This window comes from Eleginops maclovinus, chromosome 18 (assembly GCF_036324505.1).
Source record: "Eleginops maclovinus isolate JMC-PN-2008 ecotype Puerto Natales chromosome 18, JC_Emac_rtc_rv5, whole genome shotgun sequence".
Lineage (NCBI taxonomy): Eukaryota > Metazoa > Chordata > Actinopteri > Perciformes > Eleginopidae > Eleginops > Eleginops maclovinus.
In genome coordinates this window covers 24835111-24859194 of record NC_086366.1, presented here as the reverse complement: position 1 = coordinate 24859194, position 24084 = coordinate 24835111, and the positions used below count along the sequence as shown (strand labels likewise).

The 24084-nt window shown below is 39.8% G+C and overlaps 2 protein-coding genes across 3 annotated transcripts in view; one reads left to right on the top strand and one right to left on the bottom strand.

Moving 5' to 3' along the window:
- Positions 1–292: 292 nt before the first annotated feature.
- Positions 293–22978, bottom strand: nlrx1 (NLR family member X1). Of its 2 annotated transcripts, none has more exons than XM_063906181.1 (12): positions 21291–22978; positions 18349–18394; positions 17154–17266; positions 13061–13454; positions 12675–12906; positions 10654–11821; positions 8970–9153; positions 7200–7295; positions 6136–6222; positions 4842–5093; positions 4551–4755; positions 293–2789 (listed from the first exon to the last, which is right to left on the bottom strand). In XM_063906181.1, exons 2-12 carry the CDS (start codon positions 18363–18365, stop codon positions 2640–2642), a joined length of 2898 nt encoding a protein of 965 aa, XP_063762251.1. In that variant the 5' UTR covers positions 18366–18394; positions 21291–22978; the 3' UTR covers positions 293–2639. The 2 variants fall into 2 exon arrangements, with proteins under 2 accessions (XP_063762251.1, XP_063762250.1); XM_063906180.1 differs by lacking the exon at positions 21291–22978 and adding an exon at positions 20271–20432.
- efhd1 (EF-hand domain family, member D1) overlaps positions 22934–24084 on the top strand; it is a 15040-nt gene continuing 13889 nt past the window's right edge. The window contains exon 1 of the mRNA XM_063906187.1: positions 22934–23303. Coding sequence (XP_063762257.1) covers positions 23020–23303 — 284 coding nt within the window. The 5' untranslated portion in view covers positions 22934–23019. The remainder of the gene's footprint in view (positions 23304–24084) is intronic.

Here is a 24084-nt window from a genome sequence, read left to right as displayed (position 1 = left end):
GGCTCTCAGGTCAAAGCCTATTGGTAATTAATAAAGATATCTTTAAAAAACCCAATATTGCTTTCTATTTCAAAAAATATCTCATTGCCTAAAACAGCTGGTCACTGTAATTACTAATATTACTGGATAAACAACTAACCTTTTGTAACCTCTCCCTAATTCAAACACAACGAAGCTGTCTTTACACTTAGCATAACAAAGAAGGGAGCTAACAGTAACCATCCAAGTAAAAAATAAAATGTTTATATTTGATCTTATAAATAACTCAATAAAAATGACTTTGACAACACGGTTTACATTATAACATTTAATGCAGCACGTTTGAATTACATTCCAGCAGTAAAATTAGAGCACCGAACATGCACCACATCATGTTGATCCGAGTATAGAACATCAGAAATGAAGTAAAAATAAGGCAGCAGTCCTCGATAACCTTTTACTTGTGAAATCATATTAGAATTGTTGAAGAACATGCGTTAAGGTTGAAATGATCTGAGCGTCCCCTCCCAGAAAACACTATTTGTTCTTTTGTTGTGGTTGCATGAATGTGCCTACAGAAGTTACTCGCTTTTGTACAACATGTTCAGGCTCATAGCACTGGCTGCGCAAAAGTGACACGCCATCATCCTCCAGAGATCCATAAAAAAACCTGGCCAATATAAAGGGGATCAACCCACATGTTAAAGGAAGATTTTAGTTTCTTAAAGTGAGCCGTTACATAAATAACTGAACAGGCTTCTGCCGACATCAGCTAGCTAACATGATCCAGCCGTGTTTCCCACCAGACAAGCTGGAATATATTTTTTAAATGCCCAAATTAAAGGCCAAATATCCATCACTTTTTTTGTATTCATTTTAAGTTCCACTCCTGTTATGATTAAGTTCCCCCTCTCTTTAAACCCAGTTTTTGCCTTTTTAAAAAAATCTCTGTACATCTCTACATTTTCTAATGTTTATTCATCTATAGTGCAATACTGTTAGCTGTAACGGAGCACCGCCATGAGCTCATGAATGAGAATGGTTAATTCAGAAGTCTGTAAAAACCTTCAGTCTGGGGTAATTACCCCAGGACAGTCAAGTTTCTGTTTGGGTGTTTAACAGTATGAAATGATGGATGGGTAAAAATGGTAATAGGAGCTGAAGCTCCCTCTGTGCAGCCAGCTTTAGCAGGTGAGCTATACAATGGTGCATATACTGTGGGGACACCTGGGACCCTTGACTCATATCCCCCACATCTCCCCCTTTCAAATCTGGCTCTGTGTTAAAAGGCACAGATGGCCTAAAAACACTCTTTGGAAATAAAAAGGAGCTGCAAATCATTTGGATGATGATTTATAATTCCTATTTCAACTTTCAAGCTTTGAAGTTATTAGGTACAGCCCTCCTATTGATACAATTTACCTTTGACACCACAAACAATAAGAAAGGAATAGGAGTATCGTGTTTTTTAACACACTTTTTTCGAGAGTTGGTTGAACATGGGTTTTTACAAAACCATACTGTCTATTAACCAAAGAAGCCAAATAACTTCTACAAGTAGATCTACAAAACTTTGACTATATGTATAATATCATATTTAATACTTACATATTTTAAAGTTCTAGCAGGAACTCTAATCATGAAATAACTTTAAAACTTTGATTCAACTCGACATTTAATACCAGCTCCTGGTACTTCGTACAGCTCATTCATATAAAATGTAACAAATCGGTTCAGTTTCCTACTGAAAACACTACATAGAGGTTTAACAGCTATGTATTAACAAAATAAAACAAAATACAGCTCAACTGCTGGTGTTAAAATAAGGCAAGTGAACATATCAGAGAATCTACTGGCAGCAGAGAAGGGCAATAAAGACACTTCCATGGGATGCAGACACAGTGCACTGAATATTTGTTGTCTTTTGAACTGAATGACTCGAAGGAAAAACCTTAAAATACACTTGGTTGGTTTGATAAATACATTATAAAAGTGATATCAGGCTCATCACTGATGTGGCTGCTTGGGCTCCTAACAAATTTGGGAAAATATTATGGAAGCACCAAAATTAAAATCACCCATCAGTCTCCCAACTTAGCTTCAACAATGTCAAACTACCCATAAAGACTGACATATACCCAGCAAGTAAACATTTAACAAACAATCTGCTTCAGTTTGAGAGGAAAACATGCTGGTGGTACTTTCAAACTTCAACATAACATGTCTTTTTTCAGTTGTAAATCATTTCAAGCCCTGCATAATATTAGTCTAATATTTCATAAGGATTTTTGCATTGCCATACTTTAAAATATTGCTGCTTTTTTGTTCTTTATCATGAATCAGATGATACCCGTCAACATTCTTTAAAAACTAAATACATTTACCTCCCTCCATCCCCCAGCCCCCTCCTGAGTTATCATGTACCTGAATAGTCAATGTCAAGCAGCTCATTTTTGTTCCATTGCATTACATAAGCAGTATCACACCGCCGAAATAAAATGCTTATTGCTGTTTATTGGTAAAAAGCTCGCTGTGAGCTTCCCAACTGAATTCTCTGTTACGATTTTAAAGGAAGTGCTAAAACAAAGTCTCTTTGAAAGGCTTCTTAAACTGTTGTACTGATGAAGATGAAGCTCTTTTCAGCTCTTGGCGTTGATGGCTCATTTGCTTTTTCCTGAGGATGGAGATATAGTGTTCTTTTCCAGCATCTGTAGAGTCTGCCGCACGCCCTTCTCCACCCTGCGGAAGTGCAGCCTCTTCCAGAGGCTCGGCTGCTGCTGACGCCCCCACTCCAGGTCCCTGAGGAACACCTGCAAGGGGAGGGACTGTCATGCTTTAGACTTCATGTAGGAATGTATTTGTATGCTAACCCTCTCAGAATTTCTTCCTCTTTCGTTAATGATTAAGGAAGCACTTGTTTTCTACTCCAGGTTGAAGACTAGCCAACTGACAGGTTGAGTCCCAGCCTCTTGTAGTCTGACCTACGGCCCCAGGAGGGGAGCCAGGCATTGAAACAGATATTCATGCTCAAACAGCAGGACTACATCTTCCAAGTCAGTCATGTGACGCCATTGAGCCTAAAAGTACTTTTTCCATCGACTTACATTACAAAAGAGACATCTTAAATGTAGCGTTTCATTAAAAAAAAGGTAAATTGACTCCCCAGTACAAACACAATAGCTGGTAGTGCCAGTATTTTTGACCTAATGGTGGCGTATGTAGGCAAAACAGTATAAAGGACTACAATTCCCAGTCTCTAAGTGAGAGATGGGCAAGCTGTCGAAAAGACAGCATCGAGGCACAGTTTTTTAACCGTTAAAGTGTGTTAGTTATACTAGCCTAAGAAAGAAATAACTAAGTTGTTTATTATTTTATTAGAGTTTTGCCCCTTTTGTTTGATTTGCTTTGACTATTGTAAAGGCCTGTTTTCTTTGTTATCTGTGTGAAAAAGTTTGTTATTTTTATTTATCACCACCATCTGAGGCAAACCAAATCGACAACGATGTAATGTCTGTTTAAGGCGTCTAGTGACTTGATGGAAAAATAGGGAAGGAAGCCTCGACAATAGCCCTTATTTAAAATCATCAGGTCCCACATGTTGTGAAATGCACTTAAAGCCAAATCCAGAGTAATTATAGTTTATAGTTTATGGTCTGCGCCCTGCTCCTGTTTCCTCACAGGGAGGATTCCACAATGAACATGCCCATTCATTCGATTGCAGGGTTTCACCATAAGAGGGCGCTGCTTCACAAACACACAGGAACCAGCTCAGACACACTGAGGATCCTGTGGTCTTTGTTTAGCCCACGGTTCACACTATTACTCCCAGACATTCAATAATGTAGAAAGTAGATTTACTCAAGTACTGTATATAAGTACATTTTGAGGGGCTTGTACTTTACTTGAGTTTTTCAATTTCATGCTACTTTGTACTACACAGAGGTAAAAAGTTTACTTTTACTCCACTACATTTATCTAACACCTTTAGTTACTTTACAGATCTGGATTAATGATGGTAAATATAATCAGCCCTTAAATCAGACTGTAGTTCACCTGGAGTAAATTCAGCAGCTACCCTGCAGTAAACAAAGCCATTAACACTAGCTGCACCTTTACCAGCTCTGAGAACACTTTAATGATCAATAATTATAAAACATATCAGAGATATTATTCTGAAATGGACCAATCAAACAATGACTACTTTTACTGTCCCTACTTTAAGTACATTTAGATGAGAGTACTTTCTACTTTCACTGGAGGAACATTTAGAATGCAGGACTTTTACTGTGACAGAGTATTCCTACACTCTGGTACTTCTGCTTTTAAGTACCAGACCTGAGTACTTCTCCATCTTCAGTGGTCAATAGTTATTAATCACATATTTGTAACAGCATAAACCTTAATTTTCAGTGGTGAAACTAAGTAGTATTCTTAACCTCTCATAATTCTTACCTTTTTAGTTAATGGTGAGGAAACGTTTTCTAAATATTATGGTCATAGTTTATGGATATTTTACTTAGACTAAGTTTGTCTTGGGTCTTTCTTTGATTTCAATACATAGATGCGTGTACCTTAAGCTGATCCTTGACACGTTCTCGGTCCCAGGAGGAGATGTTCTTCTGTATCACGCTGAGGATGGGATGCCAGTCCTCCGAGAGGTCTGAGCCCTCGGTGACTGAAGCCAGGACCTTGACCCTCCGGCCGCTGTGGCTCTTGGGATCGCCTCGGACATACAGCGACTGCTTCCCCACATCAGTGAGAGGGTTCAGGTACAAGCTGCACAAAGCACAACACACTACATCAACAGAGAGACCTAAAAGATATAGTAACATCATTCAGCTATGTGGTGAAGATCTGCTCACTGCACAGTGTGAATGCTGGGGTGTTCCCTGCAGGCATCCACGAGAGTCATGGCCGCCATGTCTCCGATGTTGTTGTAGGCCACGTTGAGCTCCTGGAGCCCCTTCTGCTGCTGGAGCCTCTCAGCCAGCTCCAGGGCCCCCTGGTCCCCGAGCCCAGTGTGCATCAGGGACAGGTGCGTCAGAGACTGGTTCTCCGGAAAGGCCTCCAGCAGAGAGCCGGCTCCAGACTCCAGCAAAGGGTTGTCACACAGTCTGAACGACACGTGAGAATAGTGAGACATCGCTGCGCTACTGATGCTTATGTTGCAGAAAATCACATTTTATACAATCATACTAACTGGGGTTCATATTGATTAATACAAGTGGGCAGTGGGGGTGAGGGTGAGCATGAGAACCAATTCCCTTCATTTTTCTTTACTCAGAGGTGGGAGAAGTACTCAGATCTTTTACTTGAGTAAAAGTAAAACATATTCTCATCAAAATGTGCTTAAAGTAGGGACAGTAAAAGTAGTGATTGTTTGATTGGTCCATTTCAGAATAATATCTCTGGTATGTTTTATAATTATTGATCATTAAAGTGTTCTCAGAGCTGGTAAAGGTGCAGCTAGTTTGAATGGCTTTGTATACTGCAGGGTAGCTGCTGGATTTACTCCAGGTGAACTACAGTCTGATTTAAGGGCTGATTATATTTACCATCATTAAATGTAGTGGAGTAAAAGTACACCATTTACCTCTGAACTGTAGTGGAGTAGAAGTACACAGTAGCAAAACGTTTTCCAAGGTCCTGATGTATTCCCCTTCACATCTGTTCTCAAATCAATGGGGCTTTGTTTTCACTGAAGTGAAGTGGTTGGGAGAAGACAGGACCTGATTGTTTTTACTATTTGACCAGAACCTGTGACTGCCTTCGACATCAAGCAAGGTGTCTGAATAAAGCAGGACTGATGGACCCCTTCTTATGGCTAAACCATTTGAGATAATGATCATTTAGGTTGTGCTGGTTCAGAACAAATGGTCTTACTGTATAATTGGAATGGCAGGGTAAAACGTGTTCACCCTCATGAGGTTGAAGGTGTGTTGGTTCACACAAACCACCTGCCTGCTTTTCATCCAACAGCTAACTGATGCCATTTCTTACCTTGTACTGTTTGGAGCAGATCCACAGTGCTGGGGATCAGGTCACTGTGTATAACTAACTGAACTGTGTATAATCCAAAGGAAAGACAACAGCACGGTACAGAGAGGATTCCTTTGTACAGAACCCATAAAGACATGAGTAAACGTGTGTTCTTACTGTAGAGATCTTATAGAGCTCTTGGGGTCTAGGAGCAGATCCCTGAGGAGGATGCAGGACTCAGGACCCAGGCTGTTAAACTGCAAGCTGAGGACAGCAGAGACAGGCAGACACAACAATCACACACAGCATACACATGCTGGACAAGCATGGGAGTCATTAGTAACAATGCCTTTAAAACGGATGACCCACTTATATCAATAAGGGTAGAGATTGTTTACTACAACACAGCGCAACACAAACTACATCCTCCAATATGATATTACAATAAATCTATAAAAACGCTCTCAATGCCATGTATTCTAGTTAATCAATGTACTCAACTCTGATGTGCTTTGTTTATTTTTTATTGTATTTGCATTTCTGCCACCGTACTCACATCCCATATGTGTGTGCTTAATGCTACATCATTAACCTGTTTGAACTGCTTTAACCATGTTTTACCACAGGGATGACACAGGTTGACTCTCTATTTGGTTACTTTAGAGAATTGATAAGTCAATCAAGAAACAAAAACATTTGCAAATTAAGCTTTTTTTCATGCACAAATGTCAGAAAATAATTGTCTGACATTTTAGAGACCAAAGAATTATTTTAAAAAGCAAAATAATAAAATCAAGCTCTAAATTAAGCCCATAAGACGCTGACCATAAACAAAGGTAAAAGCCAAAGATATGTCTGAGGTCACAGACTAACGTGTTTCAAAGACATAACAGATATTATATATGTTTGTCCTGCACAAGTAGATTTTTACAATATATGCCCGTCACATATATAGCTCTTCATTTATTTTTTTAGGAGCACCTTTTAGTCAATAAGCGCTTACATTCATTTGCCAGATACACCTCTTTGTTTCACGATAAACACAAATGATACAAAGTACACCCTGGAACTGATAAGGACAGATAAAGTAGTTCTACTGAATTCTGCTCCGAACAAACACTGGTCAATTCTTAGTAACATTACATGTACAACCTTTAGCGACATGCAAACAAACCCACACATTTCCCGTGAAAAGTGCCCCTCTGTTATTCACTGCACACCACAAACAAGAGTTTCCTCACTTGAGGTTGAAAGTGTGCCTGAAGGCAGGCCACAGCGTGGGCAGCATGTCCTGAGTCAGCATACAGGCGGACAGGTCCAGCCGTTCCAGCCGGTAACTACAGGAGAAACCACAACATGTTGAATAAAATGCTATCACAAGACAAAACGTGCTCATTCTTAGCATTTCATGTAGAGTAGGTATAAACTAACAAACTATAATATAGCTATAATGTCTGCAGAATCTTTTTTAAACTGCAAATAAATATTTCCAACACTTTGAAACATAGAAACTGTATTCGAACAGAGCCTTATTTCTGAACCATAACATATGATATTACTAGGGCTGTCAATGTTAGCGTGCAATATGATAGCTGTCCTGAAAATAAGAGGAAATGCACTCTGTGTATCGCACATTACACAGAGGGGAATCACTGCGGCTCAGCATGACAGCGGATTCGTTGATGATGTCACTATCCGATCCGTATCGGAAACCAGATGGGTTCTACCCATGTGCGAATACACCGCTACTGCCCATCACGCTTACTGAAGTATTTAAAAGGCAGTTTATGGCACTTTTCTGGAATTGAAATAAAAAAACGTTATCTTTGTTATGATTAGTTATAAAATAGGCGACTTAAATTAGTCTTTATTAAAATAAATACTTTCCCTCTTGTTTTGGTGAAGAATGTCTGACATATGGAGCTCATTTATTAACAAAGACAAGCCAGGTAAATGTTTGCATAGCTGCAATAAAGTCATTGTTAAAGTCATTCAACAATGAACAACGAAATATATCAAGGTACATTATATTTATTCAGCGTTGTAAGAAGTTATCAGTTCGATGGTATATTATCTTTTGGATGCTGTTCGACACTTTCTCATCAAAGCCGTAAATCAATGTGCGCAGAACCGATCGGGTTTCCGGTACACATGGGTGATGACAGATGCTTTAGCTAGGTGACTGAAAATGATCTGTCTTCATGCCAATAACTCAGAAATCACGTTAAGATAGAGTAAATCTCTGTCTTAGATTGTCATGCACTTCTTGGGTACATTTTTTGGTTGACACCCCTAGTTGTTTTTACAAGAATACCATGAGAGCACTTAGTCAGTCCTTAAGACTGTACTAACTTCTGGGTTAAAAGTTTCAGAAATATTAAGTAATTCCTAAAATTAAACTGCTCTCTTGTTGTGGTTCCTGGATTGTTCTTTTAAAATTGTTGGTTGCGAATAAGATTTCCAAGTATGGCCAAGGCTATAATTACACGGAGCCCAATAGTTGAAGCAGCAACTGTTTTGGATCCACTTGGTATTAAACATTTTGAAATAATAACATCTGCTATTATTATTAACCTACTTTTACATTGTTTTATTTATTTTATTGGTCTTAAAGGGTTTTATTATTTATTTAGGAGTTGTAATAGCAACATTTCCTTTTACGTTGGTCTTTTAATAATTGTACCCTTTATTATGATTATGAATAATTAATTATGAAGGTTTTATTACTATCATCCGTTTACATTAGCCTTGTGTCTTATTTAGGAATAGGAATCATTATTTATTTTATTGTATTTTATTTTTTATTACCTTTTACTTCAATGTGTTTCTTTTGTTGTTCGTTTTTAACTTGTGATGTGTGCCATTTTGTAAAGCACTTTGAGCTGCATGTGCTGTATGAAAAGTGCTATATAAATAAAGCTGTATTATTATTATTATCTTACAAAGCCAGGAATTAAATAAAGTACTTAACTCTACAAACTGAACAGGTTTTACAGAAATGCACTCTGTACCTGGCTGGACTGCACGAGAGCACAGAGCTCAGGATGAAGCACTTGAGGGACGTCATACGGACGTTGGTGAGGCGGATGGATCTGATGGAGGCCAGGACCTCGGCGGTCAGTCGGGGGTTCTGGAACTCGTAGAGAAGCACCAGAAGATCCATCAGCTCCGCTGGTGGCTGAGGCTTGCTGAGCTCTAGTGTTAAATAAGACAGAAAACTCTTGTTAGTGATTAAGCTGAATTTAAAAAAAAAGTTAAACAATTGAAGATGCTGTAATGACGCTTGGAATACAATCTTTTGTGCACATTTCCAACCATATTTCTTTTTTACATTTGATTTATCCCACTCTGCCAATTCACAAGCTAATGAAGGTTCATTTTTTAAATTATTTGGTAAAAGCCAGCCATTTTTTCGATGCGGTTCTGGTGGGAAAACATCTGTGTCCAACTTGTTTGTCAAATACTGTTTCCTGTCGATATGTGTCAGGCTCACACATGGTCGTTTTTGAAAGCTTGCACATATACAAGTCAGCATCAAGCCAAACGGAAGTTTGTCAGGCATTGAAGCACATTAAATGGCCTCATTGTGACGTCATTTGGGCCCAACATATTCTTTCCTGTTGAATTACATTGGGAAAGAGACGTCTGTAAATCAGCTGTTTTACGTAAATCAACTTTCCAGTACGAAGACTTCAATAGTCCTAAGCCGGTAAAAATCCACTTAAAGCTGAATCCAGAGTTACTTGACTTACTTTAATTACTTTCCAGACCTCACAAACACTAAGAAATTGGATCACATCACTCCAGTTCTGAGGTCTTTACTCTGGCTTCCTGTCTGTCAAAGAATTCAAAGTTCTGCTGCTGGTTTATAAAGCATTGAATGGTTTAGGGTCAAAATACGTTTCAGATCTCCTGCTACATTATGAACCATCCTCAGGTCTTCTGGGACGGTCCTGCTTTCTGTCCCCAGAGTTAAAACTAAACAAGGAGAAGTAGCGTTCAGTTATTATGCTCCAAATATCTGGAACAATCCCAGAACCCTGCAGGACCGCTGCAACTCTTACTACTTTTAAATCCAGGCTGAAAACATTTCTTTTTGCCGCTGCTTTTAATTGAACTGTTCATACCTTACTGCACTGTAACTTTTATTCCTGTACCTGTGTTATTCATGTTTATTTTATCATCTTTACTTTTTAATGACTGTTTTTAAATGCCATTTTCAAATGTGTTTCTGCTGCACTATTTCTTAATGTTCTTAATGTCTTTTATTTTGTAAAGCACTTTGAATTGCCTTGTGTTGAAAGGTGCGAACTTGCCTTGTCTTGCTTTCTGTCTCCAATTATTTGCTTGACTAGAGACTGGCCGTGACGTAACGGTTTGGAGGCAGGGCTTTTGCAATTATACATGCTCTTTTTCCTAAAATATGCAGTACATTTTCAGAAGATTCAGGGAAGTGTTTTAGTTCTCAAGTTTGGATTCATGGGAATAAATGGGGACATTGGCCCCATAGCAGTTCTTTTTTTACATCCATGGTTAGCATATTCAAGGTCAGACATAACATAAGAAACATTTTTGAGCGCTGGGGATCTTTCAGGGGAATTCAGATGTGTTAAGTTACTTTAATAGACACTACTTAACAAACAATCACTCAAGTCAACAGACAAAGCACAAGACTGAAAAGAAGATATCCGTTACCTCTGACCAGGTACTTCCTGAGGGCATGAGTGATCTGGGCCACAGTGGTGCTCTGAATGCTGCAGCCGAGTTGCTGGAGAAGGACCCGGTTACCATAATGCAACAGTCCCCCCATGAAGATAGGGTAGAGCTCAAAAGGCTGGGCCTCGCTGATCTGCTTGGGCTTCGGGCCATGGACTCCCAGGAGGCTTTGCTCCACCTGATCCAGCACGTCCTCGTTGTAGCTATCCTCGGTGCGGAACATCTCTGCCGCCATGGTTCTGGCAATGCTGCCTTTGTTTTTAATGCTGATCTTCTCGTAGAGCTTTGGAAAAAGCTTGAGGAGGTTGAAAACAGCAAATATGCGGAGGGGAATGAACTTAGAGAGGATGTTAAAGATGGCACTGACATCCTCACTGGCTTGACCAATGGCCACAGACACCTGCTTGGTCATCTTCTCCAGGGCAGATTTGTTCTCTCCTAGAACGACGTAGAGAGCCGCCAGGTACTCCTGCATGGCCGGGACTGCAAACACATACCGCTTCTCATCGATCTTACTGGGGTCTTCTGGAAAGTGCTTGACGCTTTCAACACATGGAGCCAAGAAAAAGTCCAGCACGTCAGTCCGGAACATGGCCAGCTGACGGAGTTCCTCATCTGTCTTGGTCTTGCCTCCTATCCACTGCTCCAGCTCCTTTTCTGAGAATGACGTGCGTTTGTACGTCACGCCGTCAAAGGCAAGTTTCCCGACCGTACGGACTACGTACAACATCAGGGAAGTTTGGTGCTCCTGAATGGCCGAATCTGTCCCCATCCCCGCGCCAAGCACCTCCCCTCCGAAGTTGAGTCTGAGGAAACTGGTGTAGATGCCAGTCAGCGTGCGTATGGGGGCCTTGGCGTCGGTGAAATGGAGGAAGTGTAAGGTGGCGCAGGTGAGCCAGCAGTAGGAGGGGAGGAAGCAGGCTGCAGCCAGCTGGCTCTCTCTCTGAAGGTTGAGGTAGAGCAGCTCTATCAGAGCCTGGGCCTCATTGTTTTGTGTAGTTTCTCCACTCTGCTGCATCAGGCGGCTGGTAAAGTAAGCCCGCTGGCGGTCCGGATCATTGAAGCCACAAATCTGGGCATAGCGAGTCACGTACTTCTGAGGGATACGGTCCAGGGCAGACAGTCTGGTGGTTACCAAGATGCTGGCCTGGGAACAGACCACAGCAAACTTACAGAACCACCAACTACACATATTGAAATGAATACACTGAAGAAATAAACACAGATTTTAGAAGTGTATACTTTTTCTAACTTTCTGGCTTGTTCAGCCTTGGTGATTTTCAGTGATTCAGCTCGGTACAAGAACATAGTCCTGTCCCTAAGAGTGATGTTGCAAGGATGCGTCCAAAAACCCCTGAGATGAGTTAGCATTTTACCACTTTCGGTTCTCCGCTCCAAGTTGAAATGCTTCCCCTTTTTTTGGAGCTTGTGGCCAAGAGCTAACCCTTGCACGTATAAAGGGAAGAGGGACATTCTTTTTGCCATGTTTTTGTCATTTGTTATTGTGCCATGTTATCTGGTTATTATTATTTGTTATACAATTGAAAATGATGGATGACTGAAGGCTGGAAAGTGCTCTCGAGCTGTAGAAAACTAAGTTCCTGTGTTGCTGTCCTGACAACTGTCATTATAGATGAAATGCCATATAAATAACCAAAACCAGTGAGATTGACCGAGAAAAAGGATTGAGGAAAAAAAATACGAACAAAGAAACACTTCAAATAATCACTAGAGTTCTGTGCTGTCCTGAATATTATATTTATATTATTGCTGGAGCTAATATATGTCTCAGCTCCAGATTGTTAATTTAAAACAGACTAAATACAGTATGATTATCAGCAAGTAACAAATAAAAATACAGTCGATCAATATTTAGCCCTTATTAAAAGCCTTCCAGCTGCTTCAAAGGAAAAGATCCTGGCCTTTACGCGAGGCTTTTATTGTGAAACATCTGCAGGAAGTGCTGATTTCAGAGGAACAGAACAGATAACGTCCCTTACCTCAGGCAGGAGGTACTTCCTCAGCAGGTTGACCACCACCACACCTGGAGGCAGCATCTCGTTAGGGTCACTGCAAAGCTCCGTGGCTCCGATCCGGAAGTCCAGTTTCATCTTCTCCATCCCATTGAAGAGGAAGAGTACATCCTTGGCCTGGTTTCCCTCCCCGCCAAGTAGAGGGTGTTTTTTTAGGTGGAGGTACTTCCTGCCCACAAGGTCCCTCAAGGAGGCTGTCCTGTGATGGAGGGGGGAAATCAATATGGAGTTTTAATACACATCTATGTTTGGGATGCTCCCGTGGGCATTTCTAAGTTATCAAAGTGAAGTCGTTTTGGCAGATAAATAACATGTGATATATTATAATATGAGACATGACATATCCGTCTTACTTTGACAGCTGGCCCAGGTCCTCACAAGAGAAAGGAACCAGCAGCTTGAAGTGAGTCAGGGTGGTCCCTGCGCACCAATCCAGCACCAGCTTTCTCACCACGGTACTTTTCCCCGTTCCCACGGCCCCATACAGCAGCACGTTGAGTCCCCGGCCCTCACTCCAGGCATCGGTGGATTCAAACAGCTGCTCCACGGTCACAGGGAAGCTGGAGGGGGTCTGGGTGTGGAGAGGGGAACTGAGCAGTCCTGCCCTCTCCTCAGCATTTCTTTCCAGGATCAGCGGGTCCACGTGCATGGTCTCCGGACTGAAGTAGCCTCCGAACTGTTTCTCCTCCTGGGGAAGGTGGCTGAACCACAGGAAGAGCTTCCTCTTGTGGATCTCTAGGGCTTCTTCTGTAGGAGAGATAACATTGACACTGAGTGACATTTTTACAACTTCCCTATGACATCAGGGTTATTTTTTCAGATTTCACAAAGTACCCCCAGAGTTGACTTTGACATGTAGAATTCTAAATGTTTCACAGTGTTCTCACAACCTTTCCTTTGCATCTTTTGGAATGGTTGGAGCCATAATATTGGTTTTATTTTATCTGCAGAAGTTAAATGTAACATGCAGTTCTGACATTGACCACAGGATAGAGCTTTCATTGCAGAGTGCATATAGGTAATCACCCGGTGATCAGAATCAGGTGTGTGGGACGGGAAAGCAAACAGTTCTTGACCGTGTCGTGTCGAGAACTGTGTATTAAAGTTTTTGCATCAGAGCGGCATATACAGTGGGGCAAAAAAGTATTTAGTCAGCCACCAATTGTGCAAGTTCTCCCATTTAAAAAGATGAGAGAGGCCTGTAATTTTTTATCATAGGTATACCTCAACTATGAGAGACAGAATGAGAAAAAAAATCCAGGAAATCACATTGTAGGATTTTTAAAGAATTAATTTTCAAATGATTGTGGAAAATAAGTATTTGGTCAATAACAAAAGTTCATCTCAATACTTTGTTATATACCCTTTGTTGGCAATGACAGAGGTCAAACGTTTTCTGTAAGTCTTCACAAGGTTTTCACACACTGTTGCTGGTATTTTGGCCCATTCCTCCATGCAGATCTCCTCTAAAGCAGTGATGTTTTGGGGCTGTCGCTGGGCAACACAGACTTTCAACTCCCTCCAAAGATTTTCTATGGGGTTGAGATCTGGAGACTGGCTAGGCCACTCCAGGACCTTGAAATGCTTCTTACGAAGCCACTCCTTCGTTGCCCTGGCGGTGTGTTTGGGATCATTGTCATGCTGAAAGACCCAGCCACGCTTCATCTTCAGTGCCCTTGCTGATAGAAGGAGGTTTTCACTCAAAATCTCACGATACATGGCCCCATTCATTCTTTCCTTTACACGGATCAGTCGTCCTGGTCCCTTTGCAGAAAAACAGCCCCAAAGCATGATGTTTCCACCCCCATGCTTCACAGTAGGTATGGTGTTCTTTGGATGCAACTCTGCATTCTTTCTCCTCCAAACACGACGAGTTGAGTTTTTACCAAAAAGTTCTATTTTGGTTTCATCTGACCATATGACATTCTCCCAATCCTCTTCTGGATCATCCAAATGCCCTCTAGCAAACTTCAGACGGGCCTGGACATGTACTGGCTTAAGCAGGGGGACACGTCTGGAACTGCAGGATTTAAGTCCCTGGCGGCGTAGTGTGTTACTGATGGTAGCCTCTGTTACTTTGGTCCCAGCTCTCTGCAGGTCATTCACTAGGTCCCCCCGTGTGGTTCTGGGATTTTTGCTCACCGTTCTTGTGATCATTTTGACCCCACGGGGTGAGATCTTGCATGGAGCCCCAGATCGAGGGAGATTAGCAGTGGTCTTGTATGTCTTCCATTTTCTAATAATTGCTCCCACAGTTGATTTCTTCACACCAAGCTGCTTACCTATTGCAGATTCAGTTTTCCCAGCCTGGTGCAGGTCTACAATGTTGTCTCTGGTCTCCTTTGACAGCTCTTTGGTCTTGGCCATAGTGGAGTTTGGAGTATGACTGTTTGAGGTTGTGGACAGGTGTCTTTTATACTGATAACGAGTTCAAAAAGGTGCCATTAATACAGGTAACGAGTGGAGGACAGAGGAGCCTCTTAAAGAAGAAGTTACAGGTCTGTGAGAGCCAGAAATCTTGCTTGTTTGTAGGTGACCAAATACTTATTTTACCGAGGAATTTACCAATTAATTCATTAGAAATCCTACAATGTGATTTCCTGGATTGTTTCCCCCATTCTGTCTCTCATAGTTGAAGTGTACCTATGTTAAAAATTACAGTCCTCTCTCATCTTTTTAAATGGGAGAACTTGCACAATTGGTGGCTGACTAAATACTTTTTTGCCCCACTGTATACTGCATATAGTTTGCTGAATGGTAACAGATTGAGCAATGTGGATACATTCATAACGGTGAATATTTTGAATTGTAAATAAAAGGATAGAGATTCAAAGATAAACGACTCGTTGCACATTGTTTGTTAGACTGGAACATGTCCGAACAAGTTCTCCCGTTCACATCCCTCAGTGGCTTAAAGTATAGATCATGCACTACAATGTGTGTAAGTACATAACACTCAGTGAACATCTATTCAAATTTAAAAAGCCCACTTTTTATAATAGGTGACATCCAATTACCTTAATTAGGGTAATGCTTTTTTAAAAACCAATGGGTAAACATAAGCATCTACTATAAATGGCTCTGGAAATAACTCAAAACACAGACTTGACTTACCTTTGCTTTTACCGACGCAACGCTTGCTACTACACAAATGACTGCTGATAACCCGGAAACATCTGCCTTGCCTTATGCTTAGCAGAGTTGAAGCCATGCGGCCTTGAGGTAGTTTTTATCTACCTATTGCATTTGTGCTTCAATCACTAAGTGGTGTTAACATGTGGGGATTATCCTGTTGGACAAATGTGCCATAAATGTGTTTTTGCCACAGGGTCCGGAAATGTTTCAAAATCCAATGGAGAAATCCCATTGCTTTTTTGTAGAGGGAGCACTTGCGATGCTAACTTCCGGGTCGGCCATCAAACCTGTGTCCTCACTGCACCACTCTATTGAGACTACAGATAATGGAGCTACAAGTAAAGAATGTACCCAGAGGAGTATGTTTGGCTTCATGGGCTTGGCAGTATTTTATGTGTTGCAACGAGCAATGCAAGCAGCGTTTAGACCGTGGTGTTTCCTGACCTAGAAAATCAGCTATGCATGGTCATTTTGGGTCCCAGCTAGCTGCTACAGAATAACCACACACACCTTTACACACATGACAAAGGTCAGATACAACTCTGCGGTTGATAACGGAAACATTTACATGAGCTGATTAACTTAACTAAACTTTTTGAGAAGCATAACACTATTCAGAACATTGTGTCAGTCAGGAAACTTTGCAGGTGTGCAGTTTAGAAGAAAGTGAAGTTTGGCAGATGGCAGCATGAATAAATGTTGGCAGGGAAGGAGGGGCTTACAACAGAAGTATCATGGGAAAGATCCAGAGTGTTTGGAGATGAACATTAATAGTTTATGCTTCACTACTTTATGGAAGTGAAGTGCTAAATTGCTGTAGTGGCCCTTTTAAGAGCAACGTGTGTCCCCACTGCTGCGGCTAGTACTACTAATAATAATACTTACTTAATGTACTACTACTTTCACACAACATACTCAGCTTCAGAACTGTCCTGCAACCTTCCACTGATTGCTAAACTCCAATCAATGAAGTTGTTAGGAAATCCAAACGGCTAAAATCAACACCCTGTATTTTCACTCTGAATACATTTTGTTTTTTACTGAAAAATGGCAAACCTTTCAGAATTTTTTATTTTTGAAATATCTAACATTTTTCAAAGGTAATTTAATTGTTAAAAATGACTTTTTAAATGACAACATTTTGAAGGAATCAAACACTTTCTATAACATTTCTAAAAAAAATCTTTCATTTCAGAAACGTGTCATTTTAAAGGTCACCTTGTTCCTGACAAATTATTAAATGATGTCAAAATCAACAACATTTAAAACAATGATTCAATTTTGCTTTTTTGTTAAACGGAGTTGAGGCACCTGGTCCTGAAGGGGTGGAGCAGAAGTTCCTGCAGTGAAATCCAGTGGCAGAGTAGAGAGAGTACTCCGCCCTCCTCTTCCACCTCCATGCTCCCAGCAGCTGACTCAGTGATCTGCAAATCACAACACATCACACAGGTTGGTTCAGTTAGCATTGTTTACAATCTTTATGATTCAAATCCACAGAGACAAGCTATAAAGGTCACTTCATTCCCCGTCAACATCACAAAAAGGAGCTATTAGTCTGTTTGCAGGTTGCAGCAGGCAGACACACATTCCCCCAAGGCACTGACATTATAGCACACAGAGTACACCTTTTAACTCACAAAGGCTTATTCGATGCTGCTTTCACACAAATGAAAATGGTAATTACATGACATAACAAGTATAAAGGGAATTAGTTTCTCTAGAATGCTAGGTTTCAGTAAAAAAAAATCATCAAAGCAATAATCTCCAAGATTAGCAATTAAAATACCATTCTGTTAAATCCCCATTTATCACCACAAGAGGTAGACTGGAAAGGAATCATCGTTCAGATTACTGAGAAGTCTTATCACACACAGCTGTGAGATAAATATAACATAGCCTAAACAAGTTATATGATCCACCATTGACAGCCTGGGTTGAGGAGGATAAGGGAGGATTGATGCGTTTTGACTCGTACAGCAGGTTTACAAGTGTTGTTTTGGCATGTTTAATCGCACAAATCTGTTCTTCTCTGGGTTTTCTTTCTGAGGCAGGATTTTGCAGAAACAGAGCCAGGCTGGTCTCCTCTTTGGTTTGTGCATCCAGTTGAAATAAAAGATTTGGCAGTTTGGCTCAAAGTGTGGTAAAAGCTTGGATGTGGTTGGCAGGCAGTGCAAAGCTTGGTTTAGGCCTTCTAGGTGGACGCAGTTATACAGCGGGGGCAGTGAAGACGTACTTTCATGATTTTTGATGCGTAAATGTAACCGGAAAAAGCCAACATTAGGCTATAAATGTAGCATGATTTTGCATCTGCAGTACTAAGCTAAAGGCTGTTCTGGGCTATTTACTGACATCCGTTATGTCTGAGAACAAAAAAAAAACATTTGGTACACTTATCAAACACAGATCTCATTTCATGCAGCCAACCAAAAACACAATCAGAAAACCATTGACTTCCAGATACATTCCTGACCCCTCTATAGGGAAGTGACCCACATAATAACCTCACCTCTGTACCGAGCTCATCCTTCTGTTCTGCGGCCTCAGGGAGCACTCTGTGGAAAACATGGAACGTACATATTTACACATATGCAATATTCAATCAGGTAATCTTGAGTTTTTGGAAACCATTTAAACAGTAAGTCATCGGTTGACAGAATGAGCCATAGGCTGTCTTGAGTTATTTCAACAGAAAATGTAGAACGCTAAATCCTTCACATACACGTCACATAATCTCTCATAAACACAATCTAAAAAGAGCTTCAATGATGTTTGTTTGCCCTCGTTGTTTGACCTGCCCTTGCCACAAGAAGCTAAACTGACAGCTGCTGCTATTTGAGCTCGCTCCGTCCCAATTATTGGGCAAACTGCTGCTCCAAACCTTATGTTAATTACTGTTGGGAGCAAATAAACACATCTGTTCTGTATGTTATACAGCTCCAGAAGAAAATGAAGAGACCACTCCAAATTGTTCTTAAATCTTTATCTCTACATACGGCAGCCATTCCAGCGTCTGTTGAATTCCAACAGAGAAAAAGTAGTTTAGTAGTTAATAGAACACAATAAAAAATAATTTAACTCAAAGACATACGTATAAGTAATAAAACAAGAGAAACTGATAACGCTGCAGTGGTCTCTTCATTTTTTCCGGGCTGTATATTTGTTTGTTAGAAATCATCCTTTACGTTGACATGAAATGGAGTGAAATGAAGTCTATTCATGTTCAGACGTGAGTATCCCTTGAGGGTTAGTGCACTGATCTACCAATCAGAGGGTCAGTGGTTCCATCTCACTCCCTGCTGTCAACATGCTGGAGTGTCCTTGGGCAAGATTTACCTTACTGAAATTGCTCCGGCATTCCTACACTCTTGAAGTTTTTGTAAGTTGCTTTGGAAAAAACAGTCAACCTCATAACATGAAAATAATACTGTGTACATGGAATACAATTCTCCATTTTTTTTAATTGAATGTGTTTTTTGCACGAAACAAAAACAAACATTTTTTGTAGTCATTTAGATTTATGATTTTTTTGTGTCATATTTGATACGTCAGGCTGTATGGCAATTTTTTGACCAAAACAATTTATTTTATAGAAAGAAAAACAAATGTTGATCTTTACATTTGCAAGATTTTAAACATTATATTTCATTTTTTTTCCAAAAAGGAACCTTCTTACAACGACCTTATATCGCAAAACAAAGAGAAACGCTGTTTGATTGATTTGATATTTAAAACATTATTTGGAAAACACTTTTTCCACAACTTTATTTACATTTTGTCTAAGCATAAGTAAATTGAACTCAACAAGTGCATATTTTTGGCATGGATTATTTGAAATTTCATAGTTGGGACAGAAAAATGTCCACCAATTCTGGAATGACCCCTCGATTTCTATACATTTCAATCTTTAGTTAGTTAAATTAAATAATCTAAACAGTGTATTTGGCATTGTGGTAAGCATAATACAGACTGCACCATAACACTGTAGCATGAAACCGTCATACAAGCAGACTTCTGAACACTGTGTTAGGCTGAACATTGGGTGACCGTTACATAACTGAGAGACTGGAGCACTAAGGGACGTGACATTTCACATATGGCACAACCTCCCTGAACACTGGTATTAAGCCAATCTAATAAAAACTAAAAATAAAAAGGAACTTTAGGTTGCTGACTTAACGTTACTTAAACACCTTTTAAATGAAATTCCAATACATGTCATGTATTCGTTGCGTAGAAGCAATACCAGGAAGCACGAGTCAGAGTAGCTGAATGTTACTGGAGTCAACGCTTAAGAGACTTGAACGTTAGCATGTATGGTAGCGTCGCATACAGCTGTTGCTATCCCTACACAGTCTTAACGAATCAAGTTATTAATGCGAAGCAATTATGAAGTAAAATGTCACGGGAAATGAAACAATAGTAGCATACCAACGCCTTATAGTCCTGCGCCCTTGTCTCCCATCGGTGGCTGTCTCCGGTCATTGAGGTTATCTTATCTCCCTTCATTCATTCCTATTCATTACTGCTTATCGCTACCGCTCTGTTATCCGTCTGACAACAGAGAAGTACACCTTAATATGTTCAGCAGTGTGTTCCGGTACAGGTGACGTCCCATGTCCGGTAAGATTTTCAGAATAAAATACAGTTCTGCCTATCAACAGTAGCACAACACTATGTACTTTTTAAAACATGTGTTTTATCACCAGTTAAGGTAGGGCCTGCAAGCCTGTGTGTTACAGAAAATACATGCAAACTCCAGTTAAAAGCTAAATATTATTTTGAGGTTAAATAAAAATAAACAAAACATATATTCTGTGTAGGTTTTTGCAAGTTGTAAAACCTGTATGCCAATTTTGCCACATACTTACATGTCCAGCATAAAGATCTTACACCTTTCAAAAACCTACACAGAATATAACTCTGATTTGTTATTATTTAACCTCAAAATAACACTTTACACGGTTTGGGTTTAATTATTTTTAACTTGTAAAGCCTTGATTTTTGAGGTTAGTATGGAAAGATGATTAAATGTAGGTCAAAATGTGTCTTCTTTCACTTGAGCAACATTCTGTATCTCTACCTATACCCATGTATATCACCAGCTAGCATTTATAATCAATGTTATAAATATTCAAAAGCTATTGAAAGAAGAATAGGAAGATGACCCTTTCAGAATCAGAATCAGAATACCTTTATTCGTCCCACAGAGGGGAAAAATGTACATTGTTACAGCAAAAGTGAAGATAGAGACTAAGGTAAAACACTATTAGCAAGTGCATGCACATTATATTTAAAATAAAAATAAATAAATAAAGTTATTTAAATGTACAAATAACATTCGTAATAGAATACAAGTGTTATTGCACAACAGTGGTGTCGTTTAGTAATTGAATAAAAACGAATACATTCAGTTTGTTAAATATACACAGTACAGCACACAGTACTTACTTGCATTTTTAAAGAGGATCTAGAGCGAAGAGGCTACAAGGTTTTCCGGCGACATGGAGAAGTCTTTTTGGCTCAATCGGGACTTAAACCTGCAACAGGTCCCTACAGACCGAGATACAGTGTCCCCACCTTGAGATCTTCAGTCTAACGCTCTCCCAACTGAGCAATTTCTGCTTGAAAAAACAATGCACATTCCAATTGATTGCGATCTATCAATATGCACATATTTATACCGCAATCTCAGAGAATTAAGCGAACAAATAGTAAACTAGGGTAAGAGTGACATCTGCTGACTGTTTAGTATAAGTGTCAAAAAACCTGTTGAACTACATCCATATATACAGACAAATCTATACACAGTGAATTAGTGATTTTCGAACCTTTAAACATGAAATGTCACAGCATGGGTCATAGCATTTGGTGCCATTTAGGTCCTCAAGACATTGTATCATATATTTTGCATTTAAAAAGGCTAATGCTTATTTGTAAAAGCTTGGTTTTACATGTTAAATCCCAGCAAAGAACAGTGTAATATACCCAGGATATTATTTATTCTAAATACTTATTCAGATTTTAGCACAAGTAGGCCAAACTGCCATGTTCCAAATCAGGTTTGCTCAACATTCAATAACAGATACAAAAAATAAATCAAAGAAATGCAAACAAATTCTAAATGTTTGTCACTGTTGTACAATCCCATTTTTGATATTCCTCACCAAATTATTTTCAGTAACAGTAATTATTTGACTAAATATTTTTCTTCATCATGACGATTAACTTGAAAAAAATCCTGAAAAACAAAGATTTTTTATTTATACTTTAGCACAAAAAGACCAGTATACATCATTTAAAAAAGATGAATCGTGCATTTTAGCTTGTGCTTTGTTAACATTTAGCTAGCATAAAATTAGCTTTCTCATTTCTTTCCAGATTATTGTATATTTGTCATTTGGACTTTAGATCTGAAGGTCCTGAACCTACCCATTTATAATTTTGACATGGCCCTCCAAAGATTTAATATTTTTCAATTATTGGCCAGTGAGACCGTTTAGCATTATAAATATTAGTATATCTTTATGCTTTTATTTTTTGCACTTGCAATTTATTTAACATAAAAGTCCAATTTATTTAAATTGTAAATGACATTGGGTTGGCCACCATGCCATAAATTAACTATACATGGACTAGGCAATTGTTGGCAACATTACACTTACAATTGATCTAATATACTGTACAAACCATGATATTTATTTGTGATTGTCTGAACCCTAGACAGACAGATTATTAAATTATATCACATAAACGTTCAATGGTTTATCTATAGGCTTCAGAATGCATGTACATCATACATGTATCCACCAACGTATAGCTTGCTACATTCATGCAAAGTGAACATACTGATATTGAAATTATGTTTTTTTCAGTTAAAAATTGTAATCTTACAAATCTTGTAAACTATTATTTTGCTGTTATTTTATCTTGTATAACTGAAAAGGTAAATGTACCATCCTTTTCACTTTAACAGCTAGGCACTGATAGTTCAACCGAGAAATTTGGAAGACAGAAGAATATTTTTGGAACCATCATCTTATTTTGAAAAACTGTGACCGGAAAAACTGTCTCTCTCTTCTCTGCGGGCCACGGGCAGTTTGACAGTGGTACTTGGGACGGCTGTCAGGCAGGCTCCATTCTCCCTAAAAGCCTCATTGAACAGCGTGCTTCTCTCAGCATGGCATCTGACGAGCTCGCGAAGAAGCTGCAGTCGCGGCTGGCGGCTACTCAGGACACTGAGCCGAGGCCGGAACCCGAACACAGCCCGGTCCGACCCAAGCCGCAGGAGGCCGATGGAGCCTGCGGAGACTCGTCCTCCGAGCTGTCCGCGATACTGACCCGCAGGCAAGACATCAACGAGGGCAACGCTGCTCCAAGACTGACCCGCGTCTTCAACCCCTACACGGAATTCAAGGAGTTCTCCCGCAAGCAGATCAAGGACATGGAGATGATGTTCAAACGGTAAACTGACGTCGTGTTGCCTCGCAAACCGACGTGTTCAGCGTAGTCGTGGGGATTTGGGTTGAATGAGCGTGTGTGACTGGAAGCTCATGATGAGATTAAGATGCTGCTGCTGCTGACGTGAAGCCTCCCGGTAAAGCACAGGCTGTCACTTTGTGGGGGATTCACACTGACTCATTACTGCAGTCTTTGTAGCCCACATTTTATCCCTCTAGTGTTGTGTCGTGATCAGAGGAGAGACCTGGCTGTGGCGTCCTACGCATCTCCTATAAAATTGAGCGGTTCGACTTCAGTGACAACCTCAACTGGGCGAAATAACCCGTGCGAGGCAGAGCAAATAGTCTATGGAGTCCCAGATCCATCACTAAAGGGGGGTCAAATAAAACTACATGTTAAAACATAATTCGATTGTAATGTCATACATTAATTTAAACAGTTTTGTGACCAACAATCAAAATTCCATATTGAATTATCTTGGCATATATGATAGGGAAATAATGCAAATCATCACAGTAGAGAGCCTGGAATCATCAGAATGATATAGACGCTTTTTATTTTTGAATTTTAATCTACAAGAATTTACATATTCCTTAAAACATTTCTTGTTGCTCGTTTACTGCTTTCATTGAGCTGGCTATACATTTTTTTTCTTTCAGTTTTTGTTTTTAGACCTTAAAATATGCTTTATGACTGCTATCTTAAGTCCTTAAAAGCATTTGATTACATTGTCTTTCTGTTACAACACAATGTTGATGGAGGGTCTGTCTTCAGCTGATTACAT

Excerpts from the sequence above, each read along its gene's own strand:
- nlrx1 (XM_063906181.1), bottom strand. Across the intron at positions 12,907-13,060 it reads GACCTGGGCCAGCTGTCAAA|GACAGCCTCCTTGAGGGACC; the intron begins GTAAGACGGATA and ends CCTCCATCACAG. Across the intron at positions 9,154-10,653 it reads CAGGAAGTACCTGGTCAGAG|AGCTCAGCAAGCCTCAGCCA; the intron begins GTAACGGATATC and ends ATTTAACACTAG.